This window comes from Myotis myotis, unplaced genomic scaffold (genome assembly GCF_014108235.1).
Source record: "Myotis myotis isolate mMyoMyo1 unplaced genomic scaffold, mMyoMyo1.p scaffold_m19_p_2, whole genome shotgun sequence".
NCBI classification, from domain to species: Eukaryota; Metazoa; Chordata; class Mammalia; order Chiroptera; family Vespertilionidae; genus Myotis; species Myotis myotis.
Window position 1 is genome coordinate 161058310 of NW_023416324.1, and position 16946 is coordinate 161075255.

The 16946-nt window shown below is 44.9% G+C and overlaps 1 protein-coding gene across 19 annotated transcripts in view; it reads left to right on the forward strand.

The window, feature by feature from the left end:
- KALRN (kalirin RhoGEF kinase) overlaps positions 1 to 16946 on the forward strand; it is a 656959-nt gene that overhangs the window by 271369 nt on the left and 368644 nt on the right. For all 19 annotated transcript variants that reach the window (XM_036353020.1, XM_036353029.1, XM_036353021.1 and 16 more), the window contains exon 7: positions 14000 to 14191. In XM_036353020.1, the coding sequence (XP_036208913.1) occupies positions 14000 to 14191 (192 nt within the window). The remainder of the gene's footprint in view (positions 1 to 13999; positions 14192 to 16946) is intronic.

The following is a 16946-nucleotide window of genomic DNA, read 5'->3' on the forward strand; positions in this document are numbered from 1 at the left end:
CTGTGGACTGAGGGGTTCTGGGTTCCGGTCAAGAGCACGTACCTTAGTTGCAGGCTTGATCCCTGGCCCTAGTAGGAGTGTGTGTGGAAAGCAACCAATCATTGTGTCTCACATTGATGTTTTTTTTCTCTCTCTATTTCTTCCCTTCTCTTCAGCTCTCTCTAAAAATCAATGGAAAAATATCCTCAGGTGAGGATAACAAAAAAATAAGCAAAAAATTTTAAGTGAAAAAAAGATATTGCCAGATAAACAAATACTGTGAAAATTTGTTGTTAGCAGACACACCTTATAAGAAATAATAAAGACCACCTTGGAATACAGTCTGATATTTCCTCAAACAGTTAAACATTGACTTCCCTGGGACCCAGTGATTCAACTCCTAGGTATATGCCTAAGATAAATGAAAACAAAAATCAAACAAACAAAACTGCACAAAATGTTCACACATTGTACACAAATGTTTATAGCAACATTATTCATAATAAGTAAAAGGCAGAAGCAACCCAAATGCTCATCAGCCAGTGAATGGATAAACAAAAGGTGGCATATCCTTATAACGAAATATTATTTAGCTGTAAAAAGACATAAAATACTGACACATACTATAACACAGATGAACCTTGAAAACATTTTACTAAGTGAAAGAAGCTAGTCGCCAAAGACCACATATTTATATGACTTCATTTATATTAAAGTTCAGAATAGGCAAACCTATAGAGACAAAAAGTAGATTAGTTGCTTAGGGTTGGGATGGATGAGAGAGAGGGGGACAATAACAAAAGGGTATAGGGTTTCTTTTTGAGATGATGAAAACATTCTAAATTAGCTGTGGTGTTGGTTGCACATATCTGTATACTAAATACTATACTAAAAACCCTTGAGTTGTACACTTTAAATGGATGGATTATGTAGTATGTGAATTATATCTCAATAAAACTGTTAAGAAAAAGAAGAAAATGATAACTGGGGAGGGAATGTTTTTAAGTGGGATCCCACTAGATTTAAGATACCGCATTCTTAATGGTTGAAGAGCAAGTCCATGGTAGTGTTAGCAAGGTTGAGGTAGGAGGGTCAGGTGTACCACTTGGCATTGACTCATTGGTGTGGTCAACAGACTTCTGTTGTCTGTGCCCTTTGCTAGACGCTGAGAACAGCAAGATTCATAAGTCACAAAGATGTCTTCAACAACCTTGCCATTCAGCCATCCTCACATTCAGGTACCTGATGCAAAGAGAATTTTGCCCACTAGGATGTAAGCTCCCAAGGGCAGAGCTTTGTGTGTTTCACTCACACTTGCATCTCCAGGACTTATAACAGTGCCTGGCACCTAGTAGGTTTCTAATAAATGCTTGTTAAGGACAGTAAGCATGCCACAGCGTCCGTCACCAACCCAGAGCAGAGTTTGGTCAACAAGGGCCCAGAACCGATAAGGCAGGGCCGTCACTTCTGAGGGAGCTCTATAGGATGTGATTCCAGCAGAAGCTGAACAAGATGGTGAATGAGAGCAGTGGTTTCCATCAGGGTGGGCCTTACAAGGTCCCCAGGTGATGTACACTAACATCCAGGAGCTATGGGACTAGATGATCTTTCAAGTTCCAGCTGAGCCCGAGCATCTTTGTCCCTGAGTTTATGGAAGTAAAGCCTCTGACACTTGTCCCTCCCTGACAAGAATGAATGTGGTCCAGTGTTTGCTGTTAACACTGGGATTCCTAAGGCGGGCCTCGTAGGGAAATCTGCACTTGTAAAATACTGCCTGTACCGCCAGCTAGACCTATTCTTGCTAATCAAGTGGAATGGGATGCAGTGTTTGTATCACCACAAACAGCCTTGTGGGTGGAACTTCTGTTTTCTTCTAACTCAGTGGGAAGATTAGATTTTATTTTCTGATCTGTTCAGGGACCCACTTATGATCCTTGTTTTTGGCACCATTGTCAGCATTAAACTTTCCTAAGGAGAGAAGAATGTGCTGTGAGCTCAGCCTGGTGAAGCTGGTGCACATGTCTAAGGCAGTAGTCCCCCCACTCCCCACCCCTCTGCTGCCCACTAGAGTCACCTGGGGAGTTTTAAAAAAATACCACATGTGGGCCCCACTGCCCGAGACTGGCTTAACTGTGCTGGGGAAATCTGTGCAAGGTGGAGAATCACTGGTCCAGGGTGAAGAAGATAAGCCAAGGGACAGTTGTCCTGAAGTCAAGCTTCAAAGCTACTGGGTAATTAGCCTGTGGACATGGAGGTGAGGGCTTCCCTTCAAGGTCAGGAGTATCCAGGGAGAATGAGTATCTGTCTGTCTTTACTCTCTGTTCCTTGTTCCCCATCCCAACCTCTCTAGCTGCCCCATTAACCTTTACCCACTGGTCTCTATTCAGCCGTGTTTTGGGGATTGGCTCCTATTCAAACAAGAAACATAGGGAAGCTCCTTGGTTTATCAGAGGCTCTTTCAGCTTCAGTCTGGTATGTAATGCTGGCTTCTCTCTCCTGCCACCACGTCACCTGGCTTGGGCCCCTTCTGAAAGACTTCTCTGCTTTGACCAACAGGGCTTGGCTGGCCACTTAGATTTCTAACTCGTGGCTGGCACTGGCCTGGTACAGCCTCCTCTCTTGACCATACACCACCCCCCTTCCCCCAGATCCCTTTCCTCTTCTCCCTCACTCCTAGTTCTCTGCCCCTGGCCCTGGGACCTTTTTTCCGGCTTCACACCACGGCTCTCTGGGGTCTTCTGTCAGCATGCTCCTTGTCCTCAGGTTATTGATTTATGCCCTTTGGATGTGTACCCCCTGAGCCCTGTAGATCGCACTTTTACATACTCACATGCAGCCAGTGTCTGTTCTCTACTGTCTGCAGCCACCAAGGAGTTAATTGTCTGAAATTCAGCCAAAGCTGACTCATACCTTTGAGGTCTGCTGGAGCTGAATGAAAGGCATGAAATGGTCTATGAAACCTAGCCCATCAGATGAGATAACGTACGTGAAAGGGCTCACACTGTAAAGCACAACACAAACATGAAGTATTTGTATTGATAAGCAGCAGCATTGCATATGCCATTCTGGGCTATGGGAGGTAGCCAGCCAGGAGCACCAGATAAGGGACTAGACTGAGCAAGGACATATAGGCAAGATCTGCACAAATCAGGACATTTGAGAGCAGAGAGGTCAGGACCGGGTAGGTAGGTGGGAAGGGAGAAGCACTTTAAAGCAGAGGTCAGAATTCATGACATAGCCCGAGGCCCAGAAATAGGAAGAACCAGAGGATTTCCATCAGCAAGTCCTTTTGGTTCTATCCTCAAAATATACCCAGAATCTGGCCACTTGTTATCACCTCCACCTCCACCACCCTGGTCCACGCTGCCATCGGCTCCTGCCTGGACTATGGTAGCAGCTTCTACCTGGTCTCCCTGCTTCCACCGTTGTTCCCTTACAGTCCATTCTCAACACAACAGCCTGAGTGATCCTGCCACAAGTAAAGTACATCACACACGTCACTTCTGCACTCAAAATGCTTTAATGTCTTCCTATTCTCAGGATAAAAGCTGAAGTTCCTTGCCATAGTTTATGAGGCTCTGTGTGGTCAGACATAAGTTACCTCTTGAATCTCAACCTCTACTACCTACTCATCCCCTCTAATCAGCCTGGGCTTCTTGCTGTTCTTTGAACCCTCCGTGGTTATTCCTGCCCCTTGGTCTTTGCCCTTGCTATTCCCTCCACCTGGAACCTCTTCCTACCTGTTCACTCTCTCACTTCATTCAGGGCTAAGCTCAGGCAAGTCATCCCTGGTTTTATGGGTGAGTCTGCCCTGACTTCTCTATCTTAAGTAGTGCTTCCCAACTCCATCACAAGCTATCTTTAACTCAGCTGTATTTTATAGCAGCGGTCGCCAACTGGTGGTCTGAGGACCACTGGTGGTCCATGAGGCCAGAAAGGTTGGCGACCGCTGTTTTATAGCACTGAAGTAAGAAATACATAATAAATATTAATCTATTCTCTGACTTCTCTACTAAAATTGTAAACTCCATGAATGTAGAAATTTTGTTTGTCTTGTTTCCTACTTGCACAGTGTCTTACATTGTTGAATGAATAGTTGAATAAACAAATAGGATAGAGATTTAAGACTCTAGCCATAAGGCAATATACTTATTAAAAGGGCAAAGTGTTACCTTAATCCTTAGCTTTCCAGTGGCTCTGTGGAGACAAGGACCTGTTTGTTCCCCAGGATGACTGGCCTTGGGTTTGTTTACAGATGAGATGGAAATTATTGCTCCAGGAGGGAGAAGATAAGGGAAGCCCACCTGTCAGGTTCCTGCCCACTCAGGAGCTGGGCTGTGCCCAAGGGCATTCCAAGGGCACACCAAAGGCCTAATGGGGAGGCTTTGGAGATGTAGAAATTTGTATTGAATTCTCTCTCCACAGGCCCTGTTTCTGTCCAATATGAGTTTTTAAATCTTTGGGAAGAAATTTCTCATCATCTCTCTTCTCCCTTGAGGGACATCCTTGGCCAGCCCAATTGTTTCACATTTATGGCAAGGTAAAACAGCACTGTGGGAAACAGCAGGGGCACTAGGAGCTAACCATGGCTCTCCATTTCCTTTCTAGTTGTGCAGCCATAGGCAAGTTATTTCGGTTTTTCAGAGTCTCCCCACTGTAAATGGGGAATAATGATTGTGCCTTTTCCAGGGATGCTGTAAGGATGAGATGTGATCGTGCATTTTAGGCACAACATTTGGCATGGTGTTATGCTTGGTGAATGTTCGGCTGTTGTTATTGTCAGGGTTGGGAGTGTTAAAAGAAATAGTTCTTGTTCAGGAGGAGCTCCTCAGAGTTCTCCTCTGCAGAGTTCTCCAACTTTAATGACACACACATCACTTGGGGCGATCTTGTTGAAGTGCAAATTCCGACTCAGGATGTTGGGAAGGGGCCTGAGAGTCTGCACTTCTAACCAGCTCCCAGATTATACTGATGCCACAGACCAAGCACTGCATAGCCTGGCCCTACAAGAGAAAGGGCTGAGGGAAGAAAGTACTGGTGAATGCATTTTCTTGACGTCTTATAGCCTGGGATTTCAACCGTAAAGGCAGCCTGAAAGTACTACATCACAACCCAGAAGAGCTGCATTGTTCCCAACCACTCTCTCCTCTGGTGCCCCCAAACCTGATTCCCGCTGCCCCCACCGGCTCCCTGCCACATCAGTCCTGCAGTGATAGCTCATGCAAAGATACTCACCCCTCCGGGAGTTTCACTCAGAACCGAGAAGGAAGAGAAAGAGAGGCTGGCTTCTTTTAACTTAAATCTGCTCCTGGGTTTCCTGGCCCTGGGACATATGGCCAGCGCTTGTTTTCATGGCTGCTTAATGGTTTGTAAAGCAATTGCTGGAGGAAACATTGCTGCAGCAAGCCAGGTGAAAGGGACAGTGGGGCTCAGGCCAATGTTATCTTTGCTGAACACTGGGCTGCTCCGGCTCCTTCCCTCTCTCCCCCGACAGTGACAGATGGCTTCCACATGGTTTGACCTACTGTTTGGCCAGATTTGACCAGAGAGTCATCCATCAACTGCCCTATTTGGCCCCCTAGAGGATACCCTGTGGTTTGAAGGAGGCAGGAGTTGGAGTGTTCATTTAGAGCTCATCACATCTCAGCTATTGCAGAAGAGTTTCAAGCATGGACAGCTCTTATCCCAGATGTTACTCTCCCAGTGTCCATATGTTTTGAGGGGGATCAGCAGGTTTACATGGTAAAGTTAAACTAATTAATCATAAGCTGATGCTTTAACAGCTTCAGTACCCAATGTGGGTTTGGTACTAGCGAAGATGTAAGCAATGCATATGGCATTATCAATCTGGAGAAAGGAAGTGAGGTTCGGCTTTTTCCATTGCTTTGGTACTGTTAACGTAAAAAAACCCATTGAAACCTGTAAAGAATTTTTGTGAGTTTATTTGAGCCAAACTGTCGACATATGCCGGGAAGCAGAACCTCAACGAATTGAGATAGTGCTCACGAGAATGGCAGGGTTACATCCGTATTTATATATGAAATTCATTGGTGACAGATTTAAGGAGGTGGGATTAAGCGAAGCGGGGGGAGGGGGGGAACCTCTGTGATAGGATAAAAAGTAAAATGATGGACACATACTTAGGTGGGTGCAGGATCTGGCGCCCAGAACATTTGGTTGTGCCCCAGGGGCTCCAGAATAAGGGAAGTTACAAGTTACCCAGACATTTCAAGGGAATGTTATCTTAGAGGCAAAAAGGCAAATGGGCTCAGTAAGGATCAAAGTTGATCTTGTCAGTGAAGATACTGGCTTAGGACATAACTGCCCACCATAACTGCTTTCAGTTAAAGTTTAATTTCAGACCATCCTTTGTGGTTATTTTAGGTCTCTGAGTCTGCTAGACTGCCACGCAGGCCTTCCCTGAGCTTGTCAGGTCAGCGTGTGGCCCCTTTCGTCCACAGTACAGTCTCTTTATTTTCTTACTGATGTCAAATGTTACTCACAAAGCCACTGAAAGTTGTATGGGAAAAGTTCCAAATACTTCTCCTTATGACTTTCTTTGAATGTGACAAAACCAGACCTTAAATGAATATAAACTGCAGGGCATGAGAAAAGGTAGCTATAAGCAGGGGGGTCGTGTGGATTAGGAATCAGGAGGCCTGGGTCTAGTCCCATTTTGCCTCTCTCTTTGTGACTTTGAACACATCACTTGATTGATTTCACACATTTTTAAGTACCTACTAGGTGGACTCAAAAAGTTTCTGGGCTTTTTTTCCCTAACTGTAAAAAGAGATTGTTACATGAATTTGGCTTCTAAAATACTGTAAATAGTGTGTTTATATTCCTTTCCTTATTAAAGCAGTATTTGCTCATTAAAACTTGCCTATTTCACTTGTCTATAAATTACACTTTATTTTTAAAAAATAAAAGCTTCACCAAAGTATAAAGAGATGGGGAAATTTGAGTAGAATAATTACAGCTTTCATGGAATGCAACCTGACCAAGTCTATTAAAATGAAAGGCCCATCAAAATAATTTTTAAAACTAAAAATACTAAATATATTAAAATACAAAACCATGTTCACAATCCCTAGCATTATTTGCAGAGAAAACAAAAAACAAAAATTAGAAATAACCTTTGTGTCTCAAGAAAAAGGAGTTTGAGAAAAACAAAAGGTTAAATATGAATTCCCCATTAGCTCCATCACCCATAGACATTTAATGTTTTGGTGGTTCAGCAGGAATGAAAAGGGCTGGAGGATAAAGTACTGTATACTTTTTCTGTATAATTTTTAAGAAATTATTTTTGCGCATATATATATAAATTATTTTTTTAAATCTTCTCTATGTACAAGAGAATTGAGATGAGAAGAAGACCCCTCAAAAGTTCCCACTACCGTGTGTATATCTGATTCAAAATAAACAGTCAATGACTGATATAATATGTGTGTGCTTCCTTACTAAACACAATGTTTTTCTCAGCTGAGGCTATACTACTTTTATATATTTTGTTCCTCACATTTTGATGTGACATTTTGTTTTCATTTGACCTGAATGATTTTTGCTGAGTACCTTGGCCCTTGGACAGGTATTTGTTGGCCTCCCTCCCTTGACTTTTGGGTGTGGGGAGGCAATGTCTCCAGAGCTTGGTCAGAGGATGGAATCCCTTTCAGGAAAGTGACCCCTATGTGGTTGTTGTGCCTCCCCTTCTCTGATGGTCTGATGGATGACAACCTCCATTTTCATCATAATAACTTAAAAGCTGCAGCCCCATTAACTGGAATGGAATTGAGAACCCCTGTCCAGGACTCATTCTTCCCAAAGATGAGACAGCTCTTTGCTGACTCCCCTCCGCCTCTCAGGAGATGAAGGTGAGAAATGTTGCCCCTGGACAACAAAACAAAGGGCCCCATGCCAGCCTGGGAAGAAGGTTCTGCTACCTTTTGCCAAATGGTCAGGAATAGGAGAAGGATCTGTCCCCTTGTATGAGGACAAGACATTCCCACTTCTGGGTGCCTTGGGCATGGCTAACACAGACCAAGGGAGGGAGATGCCTTAAGAAGGCTATCCCAAGAGACAAAGAGTTCTGTTTTTCCAGCTTAAGGTATGGAAGAAGACTGTGTTGAAAGGGCATGGCTCACAGAGCAAGCAAGTCACTGGCTGACTCTGAACTCTCTGATCCCTCTGGGCGAAGGAAAGACCTGTGGACAAGTCAGGGCCCCAGACCCTTGAATTCTAGTAGAAGGGCATCTGCCAGCAGGGGGTGTGCTGTACAGGGATGTGGCCTAACAAACCTCCAGGGCAGCTTCGCCTATGGCAGGGACTTTTCCCAGGAATACGAGGGCACCCTACGGCACGCTCTCTGTGACATACAATGGGACTTTGGACTCTTGTTGGAATATGTGCCTCTAATTGGAATAGTTGATGTGTTTTTCTTTTTGTTGTACTTTTAACGAATACTTCAAGTTGGTTTGCATTTAATTTGGAGAGTTAACACCAATCTGCTGTAACTGGATGAGGGAAAAGATATGACATTCTTTGAGTTATTGGTTATATGCCAGGCAATGGACTGGATGTTTTATGTCTCATGTAACCCATGGGAGGGAGTGTCTGATTCATAGTGGGAATCTGTGACCACAGGAGTGTAAAATTCACCCCTGCTTGTGGGAGTGAAGTGAATGGCATTCAAATAATACACATATTCAGAAATTATCTGTTCTCATACACAGACAGCCCCTGACATGGAGCCTAGGGCTACCAGAATGATAACTTGCACCACATGATTATTTCTAGAAGACCAATATCTCTTTCAGAGTATATCACTTAAGAAACTTCATCTAAAGAGAAAAGTTATCTGGGTTTTTAAGTAGAAAGTTATCCTTATCTACAAGTAACTCTGCATGTTTTGTGGCCAGTCAGGGCAGCCAGGAGTCAGGTTCAAAGTGAAAGCCTTTGGCAGGGCTGAAAACTCTCATCAAAATTCTGCCAAGAAGTTCTTTCAGGAGAATGACTCTGCTCCATTGATTTCAGTTCATCACAACAGGAGACAAGTCCTCAGGAGAAGGGGGGCGTCCATCCCGTGATCTCCAACTAATGAACTCAGGAATGAAATGAGAAAACAGAGAATTTTGTAGGCAACAAAGCTGGGGGAAGGGTGTAAACATAGAGGGTTTTTGAGTTAGCAAGATTTTGCTGGAATTTAGTTGTGTGTTTTTTTCCCCCCACTTGTAAGCAAATGTTGAGAGGAGAGCCTTTGGGGAGAGGTCGGATGGGGTGGATGAAGCAGCAGACAGTGCTGTGGGAACTTGCGCTCTGCAGGGTAGACAGTGTTTACATCTGGACTGTTCAATACTTTGAGTAACGCTTTTGCATATATGTGGGGGAGGGGTTGAAGTTAACAAAGCCGTTTTAAAGCGAGGGATTAAGAAGACACTCACTAAGCCAGAGTTATTAGTTATATTATTAACTTCTGGCCAAGGAATCAGGTTAGTCTAGGCAGCTCTGCTCAGGGGAAGGGGCTGAAAAGGAGTGGGGAGGGGAGTAGCTGGCGTGTGGTCACTCGGCTCCAGCTGTGGCCTGCACATGGCAGGGCACAGAGCAGAGCCAGAGTGAGCGGCTGAGGCAGAGGGACCGCGAGGCTGGGCTGTGCGTACCTCTGTGTGTCCTCTTCCCTCACCAGCCCTTTAGGACACAGGGCAGTCTTGAAAGCACAAGTCAGATCACGTTACTCTTTTATTTAAAACTTTCCCATTGCACATGGACACTTGAAAGTCTTGAGTTTCCTTTGTTTCTTCGGTTTGTTCCCCACTTCTTCCAAAGAAGAGGGTTTCAAGAGGGGAATAGATTTAGTCATCATTCCCCAGGCACTGGCGATAAAAAAGAAGAAAACTGTGACTTCCTAAATTCTCTCTACGTGCAATCTGGTGTCCTCCATAAACAGAGAATGTATCGAGAGACCTGGGATGCGTGGAACTGACAGTGCTTTCTCAGAAATGGAATGGCTGGGATCATTTAGCTCAACTCCCTCACTTTACAGATAAGGAAGCTGAGCCACAGAGGAGGCAAGTGACATCTTAAGTGAGTGCCAGGGGTGAATCAGCACTCATGTCTCCTGACTCCTGGCCCAGTGAGTTAGATGCCCTCAATGGATGGACAGCTCTGCAGATGAAGAGAATTGAGGCTGGCAAGCAAGGGTGGCAAGGCCAGGCAGATTTGGGGAGGGGTTGGGGGGAGGAGACAGCTGGTAGGAAATGGAAAGGCTGTGAAGAGTCAAAATATCCATTCCTGCCCTAACTGGTTTGGCTCAGTGGATAGAGTGTCAGCCTGGGGACTGAAGGGTCCCAGGTTTGTTTCTGGTCAAGGGCATGTACCTTGGTTGCGGGCACATCCCCAGTAGGGGGTGTGCAGGAGGCAGCTGATCCATGTTTCTCTCTCATTGATGTTTCTGACTCTCTATCCCTCTCCCTTCCTCTCTGTAAAAAATCAATCCGATCTAATAAAGAGGGAATATGCTAATTGACTGCAAAGATGGCGGTGCCCAGTCCCCTCAGCCCCCCAGCCTCCCAGGGCTGCCCGAGGCTCAGGTAACCAGGGCCAGCTGAGGCTTGCGCAGTGGCAGCAGCAGAGGTGTGATGGGGCGTCACCTTCCCCTGATTGCCGGGTCGTCTCCCGCCCCTGAGGGCTCCTGGACTGTGAGAAGGGGCAGGCCGGGCTGAGGGATCCCCCCCTCCAGTACATGAATTTTCATGCACCAGGCCTCTAGTAAGGTATATTTTTTAAAAAAATATCCATTCTTGCTGGCTGTATCCCCAGGACAGACTATGTTCCCAAATACTCCTTAACAGAGACACAGAAGAACCACATGGATGAGTTGCCCAAAGCCCATGACATGTCATTTGTGCCTAAAGACTGAGCATCCCCATTTAACTAGCCTCTTAATCCAGCTCTTTAACCTTGTTCTTTTTTTTTTTTTTAGTCATTTGAGACCCTCTGCCTTTTTTTGTTTGGTTTGTGGCTACAGTTTAGAATCTACCTGCCCATTTGTCTCAGGTTCTAGGCTGAAGGAAAATAAAGAAGATAATGATGGTGAACTTGGGCAATGTGATGTGCCTGCAATGTTCTGCTATTCTGAAAAGGAGCATAGAGGGGAAATTAAAAAGTTCATGAGTCAACATTATGTTTGTTCCTCTATTATGAGGAATACTGCCCCTATTTTGTGAAGCATAATCATTTGTTAGTTTCAGTAAGACATTTATCTGCCCACTGATAAGGAAACAATAAAGGCATTTACTGTGCTAGTTTCTCGAATGTGAAATGTAAGCTGTGGTCTTTGTTTGTTTGTTTTTAGCTTTCATTTATGATCATAGGCTTTAGGGCTGAAGGGGGCCTTGGAGGACGGCCAGCCGCACCACCACCCCCTGCTCAGGAAGCCCCTTCCCAGCCTCCCGGGTCCCTGCCCTCTGCATCCCACAGCAAGTTGCCTCAAAACACTTACTCATTTTCCTTTAAATTACAGTTATTTGAGGACTTTTCTTAAGCCTCAGCTGTGACCCCCTGAGGGCAGGAATCCTGTCTCATTCCTCTTTGATCTCCCACAGCCCCCAACACAGAGACTGGACCAGTCTCCTTAAATATTTGAATGAGTGACAAGGTGTTAACAGCCTCAAGAAGGCAGCACAGTTAGACATTTCTAATAGCTGGAAAGTTCTTCCTGAAAGTGAGCAGGAATCTGCCTCCCTGGGTTCCTTGTGGGGGAGAATGGAAATAGGCGGTGATGACAGAGGGCCAGCCACCCACGAAGTACAGGAGGGACCCTGGACACAGACTGGTGCCCTGCTCTTACTGCTTTCCTTGCTTCCTGTCTGGCCAGAGAACACAAGGTCTTTTTCCAAGGACAGGAAAACGCAGCAATTCTAGACCTGGATACATGTGTGTGGGGGGGCCAGTTCCAGGATTCGAATCCACGTGGCAATGCCCCACCCATATCCCCTCAGCCCACCCTAGAGGTCATCTGCAGACAGTTTCCCCACACATTGACAGCTTCCTGGGTTTCTCTGCCCAGGGTCACGCTCTGACCTGTGGAGTGTGCTTGGCCTGTGTGGAGGTCAGGCTGGAAATGCCAGGAGTTATTCCAGGAGAGACCTACAACAATGAGCAATGAGCAAACACCCCAGATTCCTCACCTCCGGGTGGGACAGCTCAGAAGAGCGCTCAGGAGGGATGCCCCCCAGTTGCTCATAGCAGTGACCCACTCATGAACACACCCTTTCTTCATGTTTCTCCCTGTCATCTTTGACTTCCCTGCTCCCTCACTGTGCTTCCTGGGATTCCACCCAAGTAAACTACCTGCCCCAACCGTTGTCTCAGGGTTCTCTTTGGGGGAACCCAAATAAGATAGAGACATAGTCAGGAAACTTGGGGGAATCCAAATGTTATTCCCTTAGAAGACAGGACTTTTGAAATCAGTACATGCCTTTTTTCTTTTCCTTTCTATTTCTAAGTGCAGAGTTGGTTTTTCTGTCAGTTCTATAAATAGAGTTTAATTTTAAGTGGAATCTATGTCCTAACTCAGAAAACAGGGCTGATAATGACTTCTAAATCTCTGAAGGATCGTTATTTCAAACAACAAGTCTGATATTCTAGTTCATGAAGGAAATGTACTATGTCAGAAAGATCTCGGGCCAGACTAAAGAAATGCATGGGGGTCATTAGGCATCAGGATGGATTTGTGTCCAAGTGTGACACCTAACCTTTTAAACTTCACGGAGTTTTTTAAATGAAGCGGGGACCTTATCTACCTGGCTCTGGTTTTGGGATGGAATGCTTAGGAGAAAGCTAAGATGAATGGGTACCATGAGGGACGAGGGAAAGGAAAGTAAAGAACCTCATTAAACGTACCCAGTATTAATGAGCTACCCCTGAGCTACTGGAACCAAGAGAAAATGCTGTTGTTGAAGAATATTTATTATCACTTGAAAAGATTTGTAACAAAGATCAAGGCTGTACAGGCCACCTGCCACCCTTCTTCAGGCAGACACTGTGTGAATCAGAAGGGCTCTCTGTGGGCGCCACACTATCACTTGATTGTTTTGACACCTCAGACCATTAATAGGAGGTAGCAGTTGAAAATAACCATGCTCACTGGTCTTATGTTTGTGGGGGTTTTCTTTGGTCTCATTCCTTCCTGGAGCGTTTTCTGCTAGCCTAGTAGGAAACAACGCACATGGTGGTCATGAATTTTAACTGGCAATGAATGATGGGAATGAGTGTGAACAATACCTTAAGATGAAAGGAGTCAGCAGGGCCAGGAGAGCCCCACAGATGCCTTTTGGGGTCAGGTGGGGAAATGTCCCTAAGTAGAGATCGGAAAGGGTTCCATCGATCTTATTTTTAGCATGGAAAAATGTCGTGGTTTTGAATGTTCTCTTTATTTAAACCCCGCCTGATGGCCAGTGCCTAGCTCTTGTGGAGGAGGGAGCAGTGTGGGGGCAGCTAAGTCTTTGCTTGTGATAGGAAGATGTGGAGTTACAGTGTAACATCTGTCCTTTGCCCTCATTAATGTGCAATGGTGCCCTGTTGTAGGTGGCAATAATGGCCTGGGTACAGCTCTCTCCTGAGAAAGAGAGGTGCTTTTGCCTCTTTAGTCTGAGCCGTTACTTGCAGAGAGTAACTCTTAGAAGTACCATGCTGTCCCCTTGGCATGGCCTCCTAAGATGATAGTGAGATTTACTGAGGCAGTCTACGCAAAGTGACTGCATTTATGTGCAATAGTAGTTGGCACGAAAACTATTCCCATCCCCAGAATAAAAAGCCTCCGTTACTGTACCTGCTATCTGTAGAAATTTTATCATAGACAAAGACTTACCTTAGGCCCAAAATGGATATGCTATTGTGGCCTATCCCATCCTCTCTCATGCTTTTTATTTGGGGTAGCTTCCTTCCCCAAATCCTCACCCCAGTAGTGCTCAGTGGATGCCTTTCCAACCTGCCCCACGGAGCGCTCACTCTCCTTTTTTTCCAGAATGCCTATGTCAACATCAACCGCATCATGTCCGTGGCTTCCCGCCTCTCTGAGGCCGGTCATTATGCCTCGCAGCAAATCAAGCAGATTTCCACGCAGCTGGACCAGGAGTGGAAGAGCTTCGCGGCTGCCCTGGATGAGCGCAGCACCATCCTCGCCATGTCCGCGGTATTCCACCAGAAGGCCGAGCAGGTGAGGCCAGGGGAGCAGGTGAGGCCGGGGTTTCTGTGGGTGGGAAGGGAGGAGGACCAGGGGAGGGGCAGGAGGGAGAGCCCTGGTAGAGAGCCCCTCTCTTTGAAACCCTGAAGGCCCTGCTGAGTTGTTGCAACAGTAACGCAATCTGCCACTTTCGTGGCCCCGGGTACATAAAGGAACAGTGATGGCTGTGCTTTGTCATCCAGATGAGAAGGACCCAGGGCCTGTTTACATTCATGGGGTAGTTTGTTGGTGTGTGTCCTTGTGTGGGCTGACTTTTAGTTTGCGTTCCCTGAGCATAGACGAAAGGGGTGAAAGTATCATAAGATCCTAAGAGCAGGGGACACTGATTTTACATAAAGCATTTGCTATGGATAATAATAATGTAGCATTAACACTAGAAGTAACAATGATTTGTTCTCATTTACTTACTGGTATTGGCCGGTGACATTACTGACTCCTTTTACAGAGAGGAGCCTTGAAGCTCAGAGAGAATAAGAGACCTGCCTGAGACCCAGTGGTGGGCTGGAGCTGGCTCTAACCAGATCATGGAGGTCTAGTTAAAATTCTAGAAATGTTGTAAACTGGTTATTAAATATAGCCATTACTTAAAACTAAATTTATATCAAATATGTCATATTAAAAACAAAGCCAACACATACTCAAAACTCATTACATCCTAATTATTTTGTTACATTTCATTATCTAAGTTCTTGACATTGTTTATTATCTATCTGGAAGTGTATATCTATGGTGGAAATACTATACAGTGTGTGCTGCCAGTCATCGCTGCCTAACTATGTGTTTGGTGAGGTCACTTGAAATAGATCCAGGGAGGGGATTTACAGCCTGGGAATCATCAAATGCTACAAACCACGGCTTGATCTGTTGTTTTATTGATTGTCTAAACTCTAGAGTCTTACAAAACGAGGGAGAAAAAATTTAGAAGTGCAGACTAAACTTAAAGTGTGTCTTGTCTGTAGCTCTTACATTGTGAATAGCACACAGAATTGAGGAAATAGTCTTCTGATATTCAGAAACGATTATTCCATTCAGCCAAGAAGCCCCTCTCATCTCGGATGAACAAGTTATGCTCTGACATAAGTCTTGAGGTATTTTCACTTTTGTCTTACACCAAAATTGAAACTATTAACCAGCTTTCATGTCAAAACTATACAACTGTGTCACATACAAAAGCACCCTGTGAGGATCAGTTGGCTACATGGAATTTACAATAAAGAGCATTGTGTATGTTATTATTCTGTGCAAATTATGTTTTGCATATCTTTCATGTTAGTAAAGTTTATAATACACATGTGTGTGTGTACATACATATATATGCTGGTGGCTAAACATTTACTAACATACCACTGTGAAATTCACACAATTTACGGATAACTGGGATTTCAACCCATGTGTGTCTAACATTAAAGTCTGTGGTCTTAACCTCTACATTTCTTTCTTTGTATAACATTTGGTAGCTTCCCAGATAATGGAGAGTTGGACACAAGATCATAATCTTTCCCTCTGTTACCCACCTAATGTGGAAGGCAATATGGGATCGTTGAGAGTCCAGGCTTGGTGAACAGACACATGGAGGTTCCCATCGCAGCCCCATGATTCATTTACATTAGGCAGTTAATCCCACTCATCTAAGCTTATTTCCTCATTTCTAATGTGGGATAATTCAAACTTCCCAGCGCGATGGAGCATGGAAGGTGCCTCATGTGCTTTTTAAATGGCAGATTCTACTGTGGGTCTTTCTTCAACATACTCTCCTGGTGTTCTGTATTTCCTTCACTGCGCCTGTTTCCACCTGAGACCTTCCAAAATCTAAAATACTTGTGTCACGAGTCAAGGGCAGCCCCGTATATTGAGAGTGATCTAGCCACATGTTCTCTTGGATAGTGGTAATGGCCGACTGTGACTGGTTCATTCTAAGGACCATGAGAATATTATTCATATCTAGTCACCTGTTCCATTTCAGCCCTATCCAGATTGGCAAGGGAGACTCATGCTTCCTTCTCTGTCTATCTTTCTTGAGCTCCCTTTTGTGGGATCTGCTATAGGACTCTTGTTAGAGGGTTACAGAGAAATCGCAAGGACTTTAAAGAGAGGCCCCCTCTAACAATTGACACAGGAATGTCAGGTGTTTTCAGGCTTCTTTGTAAAATGATTATTGGTGGAGCAGAGAAGCTTCTGAGATGTTATCAAGTACGTGCAGTCTGATGCAGGATAGCACCCATGACTCTTCTAGAATTGTTAAGAGATGTCCTAATGTAATTAAACACACACACACACACACACACACACACACACTGAAAAATCAGCCACACAACCGACAGCCCAGGACTGAAAGCTGACGGTGACACCAAGACTGGAACTCGAGCACTTATAGAAAATGCAGTGGCTGGAGGAGTCAAACTGCTCGCTGTGGTTTCCTTAATTTGGATCAGGAGCAATTTTATTTGTATCTGTTTTTAATGCAGTTTCCGCAGATATTATCCCTTCTTCAGGGAAACTCATAAACTATGATTCTCTTTAGCTAGGGGAGGGGAAGTGGGGGGGGGGGCGGTAAGGGAGAGGGGAGGGGGGGCACCAAACGGATTCAGGCTGTTTTTTTCAATGCGTTTGTTTAGGCAGTTCTTTATTGCCCTCCCATGGGCTGTTCTAGGTAATGAGGAAAAAAGGTATTTAGGCAGTTAATTTGAATGGTGCTGTGCACCCAGGTGAGAGGAATCACAGACAGAAA